Raw genomic sequence first — 12,459 nt, 5'->3', positions numbered from 1 at the left:
TTTGTGCAAAAATTTGCATGACTTTCCACAAAGCGAGAAAAGAACAACAAAATGTATTTCCAATTAATTGAAGGACTAAAGTAGCTAAGAATTCATTCCCTACAGCAATTCAGATAACAATTACCCAAGAATAAGTCATCTAAAATCACTCAGTTTGCGTATGATGTATAATACCATGGTAAGGAATGGGTCAAATAATTTCTTAATGGCTTTCTCATTGTCTATAAACACGATTAAATCTTCAGTAACCCTATGTGCGTACAAAAAATATGCTAACGAAGAGAACTTTCTCGTGAGTTCGAGCATTTCGCAAACCTGGGACGCTTTGCCATTTCTTTTTTGCATTTGACTTGAACTTGCAGAAAACAGGAAGTAGAGAAGAAGAAAGTTCTTCTTCTCTACTAAGAAAAGAAAGAAAAGTTCGTTATGGAGAGGGGAAAAAATGAGATGGGCAAATCATTGATGACTGCTGCATCGATATGTCACCCAATAGCTAAATACTGTGGGAAGTGTCTACGGATAAAAATAGGAAATGTCTTTTGGCGTGAACAGTCGTGGAAGCAGTGGAATCTTATGAATGAGCTTACTGGCAGAAATTTTAGTGATAGGGTATCTCTTGACAGATTGATAGTTGACGGTACATCTTTGACAGATACTGGGCTGATTGCTAATCATATGAATGACTTTTTTGCTACTGCCCCGCTCGCGATTATTAATAGTATGTGTTCGGATTCATATCCACCTTCAGATGTTAAAAGTCCCGAGCATCGTAATAGTTTCTTTCTATTTCCCACGGATCCGTCTGAAGTATTTGCAACGATTAATGGGTTAACGAATAAGAGATCGTCCGGAGTAGATGGCATCTCCACTAATTGCATTAAGATGATGTCTTTCAATATTGCAAGTATTCTAAGTAGACTGATAAATGACTGTTTTGCATCTGGGGTCTTTCCTGAATGTTTAAAGAGTGCTATTGTAGTACCTATTTTTAAAAAGGTGATAGGAAAAATGCCGGAAACTATCGACCGATATCCCTGCTACCGATTTTCTCGAAAGTCTTTGAAAGGATTCTTAGAAGTCGCTTATTGAGTTTTTTTGCTCTAACTAATTTCCTTAGTTCATTGCAGTTCGGTTTTAGGGAGGGTCTCAGTACTGAGAATGCAATCATGTCTGTCATGTCGGATATATATGAGGGGGTAAATGAGGGTCAATGTGTTGCTGCAGTCTTTTTGGACCTCACCAAAGCATTTGACACTGTAAGTCATGAGATACTCATAGGGAAACTATACTCGTGTGGGATAAATGAAGTTCCTTTAGATCTGTTTAAGTCATATCTCTCATCAAGAGCTCAGGCTGTTCGTATTGGTAATAATCTCAGTAATTCTCGTGTGGTCTCATGTGGTGTGCCTCAGGGTACAGTTCTTGGCCCCATATTATTCCTAGTTTATATTAATGGTCTCTTGGGGCTTGAATTGGAGGGAAATGTAATTGCATATGCTGACGACATTGCGATTGTATATAGAAAACCTAATTGGGGGGAAGTGCATGAAGCTCTTGATCGCGATTTGAGACGTGTTAGACTATGGCTGGACTCTCATCAAATGGTTTTAAGTAGTAAATCTAGAGGCGTCCGTTTTCGCTGTCGTGCAGATGATTGTCCCCGAGAGGTTGTGTGTCATTCACCTGCCTGCTTGGGGCAAAATTGCGGCAGTTTGTGCGTTAGTGTGTCCTTTGTTGGTGAGATGAGGTACCTGGGTGTTGTAGTGGATGAGGGTCTCTCTTGGAAACCACATATAACTCAGTTGAAGAAATCGCTCCTGCCCGTAATTAGCAAACTGTTCGTTTTATCGAAATTTTGTCCCCCATCTTTGACCCGTCAATTCTATTTCGCGTGTCTTGAATCTCGCATGACCTACGGCATTGTCGCATGGGGTGGAACATTTCCTACGTCTTTGAGATCTATTGTCATGGCACAAAGATCTGGGGTCAGGGCTGTACTTAGGAAGGGTAAAAGAGACTCAATATGGCATGGTTTCATTGAGTTAGGAATCCTTCCCTTCAATTATATATATAAATACAAAACTTTACGTTTTTTCTATGATAGAGGAGGTTATTTTGGCTCACGCAGATTGTATCCCTCTCGTTTGGGGGTTTTGGCATCTGTTCCGCATCCTCGAACCGAGCTTTTCAAGAGATTTTATCTCTATTCAGCGCCTGTCTATTTCAACTCTCTGCCTTCGGATCTGCGTGAGACATCTGTAAATCTACGTGGATTCTTGGGTGGTGTCTATGATGTCTTATGGAGGTGGTACAGGGCGGAGCGATCGTAAGTGCGTCTTTCCTGTGTTATGGTTTTGGGGGTTTTCGCCTCCCGCTATTCATTGGTTTGCGGCGATTTCCGGGTGGTACCTATGGTGTACGGCGTCCCGGACTTAATGTTAGGTGTACAACCAGAGCCCCTTTTGATGCCTTCTACTTTGTGGGATCTCCTCCGGGCCTTATGCCTCTCCTTTGCCCACACCTGTGTAAAGTGGAGATCATTATGGTCCACTCTGAGGTCTGGGAGTGCCGGGGTGCAGCCGGGTTTGTCTGCTGTTCGGCGGCGGCGGGGGGCTTTGACCCCTAGGACCCTCTGGCAACGGGGCGCCTGATCGCTCGCTTGGTGCTTTGTCTCTCCCAATCCCATATGTTATTGGGGTGTCTTTTGCTTCATAATTTATAATTACTACTTCCTTATGAATTTAATGAAATCCCTTTTTCTATGCTTTCTTTACGTAAATGTTGTTTTCCCTCGTTGTTTCCCTATTAATGTGTTTATCACAATTCCTCTTGCATTTTGGTTAAATCGTCTTTTGTGTTATATTTTTTTTTTCCCTATTCTATAGTTTCTTTTTGACTCGTCGGCAGCGATACGTACTCCTTCACGGAGTCCAGCTGCTGATCTCCTCTCCATTTTTTCGCCACGATGACTGTCAATGTTTGCTGTATTTTTTTACAATTTGTTAATGCTATGTAAACTTTAATTTGTTTTACACTGTTATAGTTATTTTGTTATATCACTTATTGTAATATCATCAGCGGCTTATACGACTAGTGATCCGGGGTTTTCTGCCGTCTTACCCGGGGAAGTCGGTTTTGAAGTCGGCGGCAGACGCAAAAAATGGAGATTGGCAATAAATTATTATTATTATTATTATTATTATATAAGTGGAAATATATATGTAATAAAATACATGCTATTACAGAAATTCCAAGCTCGAAATAAAAATCAGGCATATCCTATAATATTGTAACGAACCTTGATTGCAAAGGAAAGAAATAAAATCACCGCGTAAAAAATGAGCACGTGCTTGTGACCGTTGATTGCTTTTAAAATATGCGATAACAATTACTAGTGTTTGCTACGCGAGGGCGCTGCGGAGGAGCAGATTTCCCACAATTTTAGTTTTTGGCGCAACATGTGCTTCAACCCTAGAGTGGGGACGAGTGCAAAAGGCACCGTTAGAATTTCAGTATAAAAAGAGCAGCGCAGCAATCGAGAGTTCAATTCGTCGGAGCCCCAGGAAGGAGCCAGCAGCAAAAGAACCATCCAGCAGCAAAGAGGATCACCCATCAGAAGCGAGGACAATCGAGCAGCCAAAGTCAGCGGACAGCGAGGGAAGCATTATTCCACGCCGGGAGGCTGCCCAATCACCCAGCGACGGAAAACTTATTCCACGCCGGGAGGCTGCCCAATCACCCGGCGAGGGAAAGGTTATTCCACGGCGGGAGGCTGCCCAATCAACGTGGCGCACCGAGAAGAGCTTCGCTGGAGAGAAGAGAACGGACGAAAGCTCCGTAGGAGTGAGGAGCGCTTCCGGGGACGACCAAGAGTAGAGAGATTTTCCCACGGAAGCGAAAGTAGGAAGGATAGATCGCCCCAGGGAAGATTCGAGTGGGAAGAACGACGCCATCTCCAGCATTCCCCGGGAGGAAACGAGAGAGGAGCACCACGGTGTATCTCCCCATCACCGTCAGCGCGAGGAAGAGAGAGGAAAGGATCGCACTACGTCTCCCCATCACCTCCAGCGCGAGGAAGAGAGAGAGGAAAGGATCGCACCACGTGTCTCCCTCACCACCAGCAAGAGAGAGGAGAGGATCACGCTACGTGTCTCCCTCACCACCAGCGCGAGGAAGCGAGAGGCGAACATCCCGTCGAATATCTCCCACACCAGCAACAAGGAGAAACTCCACATCAGCTCCACGGACTCCGTCAACACGAGGAAGGGGACTGAGCCAACAACGGGCATTCCGTCATACTTCTCCGTCTACTTTAGCGAGAGAAAGAACTTTATTGTCACCAAGAGCGGGAAGAGGACGACGGACTCAACAGCGCGCGTCTGGCTATGCATCTTCTTCTCCCACAGTAGCGGACCAGGCATCATTATCACCAGAGGAAAGGAGAGGAAAGCGAGTTGAACGCCAGAGGATCTGCTACGCGTCTCTTTTCCCTCCAGAAAGAAGCCACTTTAAACAAGTGCCATCTCAGATAGAGGAGAGATCAAGCCAGCCACTCATCGTTGAACCCTGCAGAAGTCAAGCCAGGAAATCATCTCCAGCCGTCCAAGAGAGGAACTCCAGATCCAAGGAGGAAGCCCGGATAGAGCACAACGGCCATCCGAAGACACCCACTACTGCAGTGCCCCCAAGAGAATCGGCTGTAGAGATCCCGGCAAGGATTGCCACTAGGCCCAGAAGAGTGAGCGCGCAGTGTCCCCCGAAACGGCCTTCCAACTTAATTCTAGACGCCAACCAGTGTCTGAAACGTGGCCTCTGGCCTCCTCGTGGAAAATGAAAAAAAGGGAAAATTCTCTTCACAATCGCACTTGTATTATTAAATGAATTTACAATATTTTGCACTACTAATATTGAACATTATTCGCGATCTTTTCTTGGGTATCTCGGGCACTTCTGGGACAGCACACACTTTTTCCTTGGGGCGCTATGGCCTCTTCGGGGCTCCTTCCAGCGTCGGTGATGGGGTAATCGTGGGCTCCTGTGGGGTGATATAGACACTCTTAGAGTTGGGCACTGACTGACTAAATTCCTGGTCCATCGTGTGCTCTCCCATCACACAACGGGACATTTACTTCGACACGGAAGTCACACAAAATTGTTACCCTCGATTAACAAATTTTGCGGCGCGAGTAATTATAGAGATAAGGAGGGAAAATTTTCAAAATTTTATATTTACTCGCAACATCTCCCCTTACTTGGAAAAAGAAAAAAAATGAAAAAAAAGAAAAATGGAGTCACGTGGACTAAGGAAAAAAAATGAAAATATGGGCGCCATAAAAATATAATTGAAAAACTAAAACTAGAACCGAAACCATATATTTCGAACTTCCGATTCGACTTCGATGACATCATCAGATAAAGCCTTTGGCAATTCTTCCTTTTATAGTACTCACTTGATTCCCAGTACTTTCCCAGCAAGTAGATACTTGAATTTAACCCTGGTATATGGTATAGCATCCCCCCTACCGGGTCACCTGGAATCACCACCAGCCAAACCATCAAACCTCCTCACTCACGAAATTCCGCAACCCCTTCACGAGGCACTTTGAGGAAAGGGGTAGGCTATTTGGCATAGAGGAATGCACCTGTATTGCTACTATTTCGGATCATATGATCTTGAGTGGAACCAAGCAAACCTTGATCTTACGGAAAAATCGCATTGGAATGAATTCCAGCTTTACGTGACCAATAAGTCCTCTCCTCACAAAGTTAAGTCTAATGTCCTATTGAGATTTTAATTAAATTTTGAAATGGAATGTAATGAATGTGGCCTGTTATCTAGAACTGGATGGCTACCATCCGATGGCGTTAGACCATAGGGGCCCCGCATTGTTGATAATAAAGTTGCAGGCTCACTATGAGAAAAATGTTTAAAGAGTTCGTCTATGCGAAACTCTGATAATATTGGCAGAAATTGTCAATACTTTAAATTGACTGAGAGCGCCACCACATAGTGGGATGCTTCTTCCGTTGCCCCCTTTACTAAAGTAAAGTTGTTGCCAATGCTGTATTTGTAACTGAGTTACCAATGGGAACTTTCAAGCAGCTTCGACTGTTATATATTTTTGATTTGAAAATTTTAATAAAGTTCGATGCTAAATTTGCATTGTCTTCATGCCTGAGCATGATAACGAAGATATATTTATATATATTTAAATAGATTTTTTTTATATAGGGATTTAAATTTTTTTGTTCAAGATGGAAAAATAGAAAAATAGATACATTTTGTAATAGAAAAAACCTACTGGAGAGTGGTAAATTACAATTAATTCCGCGAAAATATGTTTCTGACATAGGCTCAAACACTCTTGACCACATCCTCGATCTAGATTGAATACTTGTGCTGGCTTTTGACAGAAATTTCTAGGGTTGGATTGGGGAAAAGACAAATGGAAGGATAGGACAGCTACCTAGTGAATGGAAAGAAGAAAGTATAAGTCAGGATACAGGAGGCACTTCCTTCCAAGAAGAAAAGAGTGATGATACCGGCCCCACTGCATCCCAAAAACCTCCATCCCAATTCCCCAGGGTACGCTTGTCCTCGTCCCTTGCGTCCCTAATTCTCACATTGAGGTCACTGTAGCGGCCGACTACAGCGAAAGGATACTCAAGACGATTTCCTTCATTAAATACATCCCAATTTTAAACCACCAGAAGATCGAGAATTATGAAGATTTCACATGTCTCAAACAAGAGATCATCTCGACGTCCAACCCTTTTCAAGGATAGATTCTGTAAAATACATTAGATTTCCCTGATCTTCATTATTGGCTTATCCTTCCGATACATAGTCATCAAATCGAAAGACGAATTACAAAACAATGAATAGAACCTCAATCCGGTTTAATGTCCTTTTTATGATACTTTCCAATTTTATTGCTATCTAAATCGCGTAACTGGTAAGTATTACCGTGCACAGAAATTACCTGGCATTTAATCCAACGAAAGAATTTATGCTGGGTTCCCTTAGCCGCGTCAGATGGTAGGAAGTTACGGCGCCAGACAAGATCTCCCACAGAGAACTGATGGTCACGTGTACGCAAATTATAATTACGCGCAGAATCTTCGTGCGCTTTACGCAAACGCGGGCCAACAGCCCCACGAGCACTCGCTAGCTCCCCCATCCGAACATCGACGGGTAAAGGTGGGTTAACATCGATTGTATCATACTGATCGCCAGAGGTAACCATATTTTGGCCGAAATTAAGATAATACGGCGAGAATTTTGATGCCTCATGGACGGATGAATTAATGGCTGCCTGAATTTCATGGAGATGTTCTGCCCATTCTTTGTGTTCGCGCTGTATGAAAGCACGTATAGATGAAATGATCGTGCGATTGACCCGTTCAGTCGGATTTGATTGCGGATGATAGTAAGGGGTTTTGTAATGCGTTACTTTACATTTTTCAAGAAAGGTTTTAAACTCCCTCGATTCGAACTGTACTTCGTTATCCGTCAATATGCAACGAGGGTAACCAAACACATTAAACACATGGTCATTAAGGACCCGTACTAACGCCGGAGTCTTAGCGTTTCGCAACGGAAACAGTAAGACAAACTTTGTAAATTTGTCTAATAGGACCAAAATGTTAGTATACCCATGGGAAGAGCGCACTAATGGACCTGAATTGTGTTTATTTCTGGTGGTGGCTCACGAGACACTAATTAAAACACATTCACTTTCCTTATGCTAATTCTTTATTGTTACTCCTTCGCTTCTCTCTACACGACTAAAACAAATCTTCTTTTCTTCACATATCAGACCATTGATTGCATCTACTTGCATTCAATTACTTTTATTATACTCATATACTACCACACCTTTCCCCTTGAAAATTGCTTCCTTACTCTAGTTATTTCTTCAAATATCTTAATGTCTAGAATAATTTGAATTTTATTATTAATTTGAAGTTTAGATTTAAAATAATAACTATAATAAACTTGTTTTATGACAATGTATTGAAAAAATTTTGAAGTTAGAAACTAAAGATTTGAGTAAGAGATTTAGTTAAAGACTTACTTTACAAACTAAACTAAATGTTTCCAAACTAAACTAAAATTTCCATAATAAACTAAAAAGATCGATCTTTGTTTAAATATAAACTAGTTTTAATTTAAAAATTAAGGTAACATAATTGTTTAAACTAATCCTTAGCATACCATTTCACCCTTTTTTTTTAGAGAATCTTCTTCACATTATCCTTATGGACAATAACAAGTCGATTTCCAATTTTTATTTGACAATTTGGTTCAATGACGTTGGTAACGACATAGGGTCCAACATAAATAGGGTCTAGTTTTTTTCCAATTTAATTTTTTAACAATATGTTATCTCCAATATTTAAAGTTTGGTCTCTGCACTTTTTGTCATATTCAAGTTTTCGTTTTTTCTTTAACTCAATTAAATTATATTTTGCATCGTCGTGTGCTATTTTTAGTCGTAATTTGAGTTCATTAACGTAATTTTCCAAATTATAAATAGGATCAGAGTGCCGTAACCTTTCAATTTACTAGGCAACTCACACTTTTTCCCATACATGAGTTCGAAGGGTGTGTACCCCGTACTTAAATGGACTCTGTTATTATAACAAAAAACATAAGCCGTACTCACTATGGCGTTGTTATCTTGTAATCTGTAATCTGTTAAGGGCTGTTAAGGCCATCATCGTGAGTGGCAAAAGTTTGGTCACTTTGACGTTTCGTAATCTTTTTAAGTTTTTTTGTTTACATTTTGGTGTTTGTCGTCACAATGAGTCGTAAGTACAATAAACAGCGTTTTATCAATTTCTTGGAGCAGGAGGCAATCTGCGATCTCTTGGATGTGAATGAGGAAGAAGAAAGGACAGGTAAGAAATTGACTCCCTACAAAATTACAATTTTTACCCAATGAATTTTCTAGGACAAGTTCGAGATGATTTGATGGAAGCCGCGATTGACCGTCTTATGGAGGGATTATTAATCATGATTACTCATCGATATTTGTACAGGACAAGAGTGCCGAAATCCAGTGCCTGGTATGAGAGAATACTGCCTCAGTATGATCCATCAAGATTTCTTCAAATGTTGCGTGTGTCACGGGAAGAATTTGACTTCATTCTGAATGAAATCACTGATGACCTAGTCTTCACTGTGAGAGCGCGCTTGCAATTACCTGTCGAGAAGCAATTAGCAATAGTGTTATATCGCTTAGGAGGCTACGGTGATTCTGCATCTCTTGCAAAAACTGCTGCTATGTTGGGAACTGGAGATGGTGGAACTCTGGACAAGGTCACTCAACGAGTGTTCTCGGCCATTTTACGACTAAAACCTCAGTATTTATATTGGCCAGATGCCGAGGAGAGAAGGATCCTCACACGAGAGACGGCAGATGAGTTGATTTTATGTGTCGGGTACATGGATGGGACCGAGTTTAAACTCGCGGAAGCTCCCATCCATGATCCCGACTCATATTATTCACGGAAGAAAGTACACTCGATCAAAGCCACTCTCGTGTGTGATCACAGATTCAGGGTGAGATATCTCGCGGTGGGAGTGCCAGGTAATTCTTGTAATTTTGCAAGTGATTTTGGATTTTTAATATCGATTCTTTTTGTGTTCACAGGGAGTGTCCACGATGCCAGAATGTTTGTGAACATTGAACTTGGACAACGCACGGAGGAATTTCTTACCGGAGATGAATATATAGCTGCCGATTCAGCCTACAAGTGCACGGAGAGAGTAATCACTCCCTATAGGCAAAACTCCAGGGCCATGACTGCGCAAGAAAGACGACAATTTAATCGTATATTTTCATCCTATCGTGTACGAGTGGAGCAAGTTTTTGGAGATGCTAAGGAAACATTCCAAAGTCTCAAGGAATTACGATTCAGACTTGGAACAGAAGAAAATTATGCATACTGTTGTAATTGGGTGATGGTCTGCTTCATAGTCTACAATATGCTCCTCAAATACAAAATGGATCGTGGCTACAGAATCGTGTTTGATGATATTGGCGAAATCAATGATGATCCTATTGAAGAAGAGCTTCAGATGCCAGCTGGCAATGATGCTGCAGAGAGGAAACGGCAGTACATATATGAACACATGTTGCAAAACATTTGATTAATAGATTACTTCAAAGTTTATTTCACTCCTTAAATGTATCACAGAATTCTTGAACAAATGAATAATAAAATTAAAAAAAAAACTTGATAGAAATTTTGTACTCTTTGGTTTTGCTCAACAATCAAGGTCTCGAGGAATATTTTCAGTGATGCCATATTTGTATTTCAGTTCCTGCAACCTGATCCTCTCGTCAAACTCCTGCTTGCGCTTCTCAAGTTCGATCTTTGCTTTTATATCCATCTCCATGAGGCTGAGTCGCCGGTCTTCCAAGCTGGACTCAATGGCGAGCTTTTCTTTCTCGAACTCCACCCGCATCTGAGTTGAAGCTTTCCTTTCAGAGTCATCAGGTTCATCAAGCTGTTGTGAGTGGTCAGCACAGTTGCTTAAATTATTCCTGAATGTCGAGATATCACGGCGATTGTCATCCATGTTTGATGTGCCTGGATTCACATCAGTCAACGAAATTACGATATCCTCATCTTCACCGGGACTCTCAGCAGGGACAAAATTTTCAAGACGATGGGGTGCAACGGTTTCAATCTGGCTAGAGTTGTTGGTCACAGTTGTTGTTGGACGTTTTGCGGTCACTGATTTTTGTGTAAATGCCCTAAAGTGCTGGACGGATCCATCATTGCCACTGTCGAGAATTCTCTGCAATCGTACACTCTTTTTCTGGGAAAATATCTCATCCAAGTCTGTATAGAATGGACATTTCCTGTTCAGTATTTCATTGATAGTTTCTCCACCGTCTTTCACTCCATTCCCCGACTCGTTGCGCCACTGCTCAACTTGGATATATTTTGTCTTGAGGTGCACAACCTTCTGACGCACTAAATCTGGATCCTCGATCTGGAGCTCAGGGTACAGGTCGCAGAATCTCGTATAATATTGCCTCGCTGTTGGCTTCTCGATTGGGATATTCTCCTTTAAATGCTCCAAAATAAGCTTGATGCATTCGTCATCCCATTTGCGGACTGGGTGCTTCCTTACTCGCTTTTTCACATCCTAAAAAGATTACAATTTGGTTCATACATGTTTTCCCGATGAATTAAATTAATACTTACAGAATGATCGGTGTTCTTTCCCATTTTAATGTCCGGCGCGAACCAAAACACAGCACAAATTCTGAGGTTATGTCATTTCTCATTCAATTTTAGCTTTTTCTGAAAGCTCCGAAAGCTTTCGGAAAGGCATGAAGTTAGCTGCTAGTACTTAATAAAATAAAATTTTTACGAGATAACAAGATTACGCACCCCAGAGTCCATTATCTCGTTATGTTCTCGTAATGTATTTTATGAATGAAAAATTATAACAAGATAACAGATTACGGAGATTACGAGATAACAACGCCATAGTGAGTACGGCTATAATATCTCAACCAATTATCCCAATCCAGACAATTTTGTGAGGAATAGGATCTTAGATAGACGCCTAATTGTTTGTGCGAGTTCTCTAAAGATCCTATTGTCTGGTGGTGATATGGTGTAGAATTTAGTTTTGTTATTTGAAATAATTTGCAAAGATTTGAAAAAATGTTATTAATGAATTCCTTTCCTTGGTCTGTTACAATCATCTGAGGAATGCCATACCTTAGCAAAAATTCTTCGGCAAAGATTTTTCTACAGTACTTGCTTCTTTGTTGAAATGGCAAATGCTTCTGAGAATTTTGTTAAATCATCTTGTAATGTCAAAATGTAAACGTTATTTGATTTGATTATAGGCCCAACAATGTCCAAAAAGACTTTTTCAAAACTTTGACTTGCTGTTGTAGTGATACTAAGAGGAGTTTTAAAATTATTAAAATTTTTATTCTTTTTACAAATTAAACAATTCTTTACTAAATTTTCAATATCTTGTGACATATTCGGCCAAAAATATCTAGATTTAAGAGTCTTAAGCATTTTTGTTTTTCCAGGGTGTCCTCCAACCAATGAGTAATGTGCTTCATTTAGAATTATTTCCTGTTCCTTTTTATTGTCAATACGTATTGCATTTGGTATAATCAAAATTTTTGTATCGGTACCGATTGTCATTTTCTTTAATAGATTCATTAGTGCATTCTTTAGATTATCATTTTGATTATGTCTTTGTACAAAGTTTTTATTCTTAGTTTGATCCCATAATCTTTTTATTTCATCTTTCATTAGTGCATATGCATATAAATTGTAATATTTATTTTTTAAATTGAGAAAAATCTGTTTCATCTTCATAATGAAGGCTAGGCTTGCATTACATGAACAGTTTAACTCGTTTAATGTTGACATTTCAATCATTAATTTTCCATTTATCCATAGTAT

The 12,459-nt window shown here is 40.5% G+C and overlaps 3 protein-coding genes across 3 annotated transcripts; 2 read left to right on the top strand and 1 right to left on the bottom strand.

The window, feature by feature from the left end:
- Positions 1 to 3,475: 3,475 nt before the first annotated feature.
- Positions 3,476 to 4,458, top strand: LOC129809164 (putative uncharacterized protein DDB_G0271982; the record flags this gene model as incomplete). The annotated part of the gene is made up of 2 exons (XM_055858975.1): positions 3,476 to 3,872; positions 3,960 to 4,458. Coding segments are annotated over 2 exons (896 nt in total), but the record flags the coding sequence as incomplete, so codon positions are not given.
- A 4,232-nt stretch (positions 4,459 to 8,690) lies between these two features.
- LOC129809163 (putative nuclease HARBI1) lies at positions 8,691 to 10,159 on the top strand. The gene is made up of 3 exons (XM_055858974.1): positions 8,691 to 8,904; positions 8,958 to 9,596; positions 9,660 to 10,159. Exons 1-3 carry the CDS (start codon positions 8,808 to 8,810, stop codon positions 10,157 to 10,159), a joined length of 1,236 nt encoding a protein of 411 aa, XP_055714949.1. The 5' UTR covers positions 8,691 to 8,807.
- A 74-nt stretch (positions 10,160 to 10,233) lies between these two features.
- Positions 10,234 to 11,250, bottom strand: LOC129809162 (uncharacterized). Its single transcript, XM_055858973.1, has 2 exons — positions 11,227 to 11,250; positions 10,234 to 11,167 (listed from the first exon to the last, which is right to left on the bottom strand). The coding sequence occupies exons 1-2, from the start codon at positions 11,248 to 11,250 to the stop codon at positions 10,277 to 10,279; spliced, it is 915 nt and encodes a 304-aa protein (XP_055714948.1). The 3' UTR covers positions 10,234 to 10,276.
- Between the last annotated feature and the right edge of the window lie 1,209 nt (positions 11,251 to 12,459).

Source organism: Phlebotomus papatasi, unplaced genomic scaffold (genome assembly GCF_024763615.1).
Source record: "Phlebotomus papatasi isolate M1 unplaced genomic scaffold, Ppap_2.1 HiC_scaffold_384, whole genome shotgun sequence".
NCBI classification, from domain to species: domain Eukaryota; kingdom Metazoa; phylum Arthropoda; class Insecta; order Diptera; family Psychodidae; genus Phlebotomus; species Phlebotomus papatasi.
The sequence above is the reverse complement of the archived record's forward strand: the minus strand, read 5'-3'. Positions and strand labels throughout refer to the sequence as shown.

Bases quoted from the DNA above. Each gene is read 5' to 3' on its own strand.
- LOC129809163 (XM_055858974.1), top strand. From the start codon at position 8,808: ATGAGTCGTAAGTACAATAAACAGCGTTTTATCAATTTCTTGGAGCAG. The intron at 8,905-8,957 runs GTAAGAAATTGA...TGAATTTTCTAG, and splicing joins TGAGGAAGAAGAAAGGACAG to GACAAGTTCGAGATGATTTG. The intron at 9,597-9,659 runs GTAATTCTTGTA...TTGTGTTCACAG, and splicing joins TCTCGCGGTGGGAGTGCCAG to GGAGTGTCCACGATGCCAGA.
- LOC129809162 (XM_055858973.1), bottom strand. From the start codon at position 11,250: ATGGGAAAGAACACCGATCATTCT. The intron at 11,168-11,226 runs GTAAGTATTAAT...TAATCTTTTTAG, and splicing joins GAAAGAACACCGATCATTCT to GATGTGAAAAAGCGAGTAAG.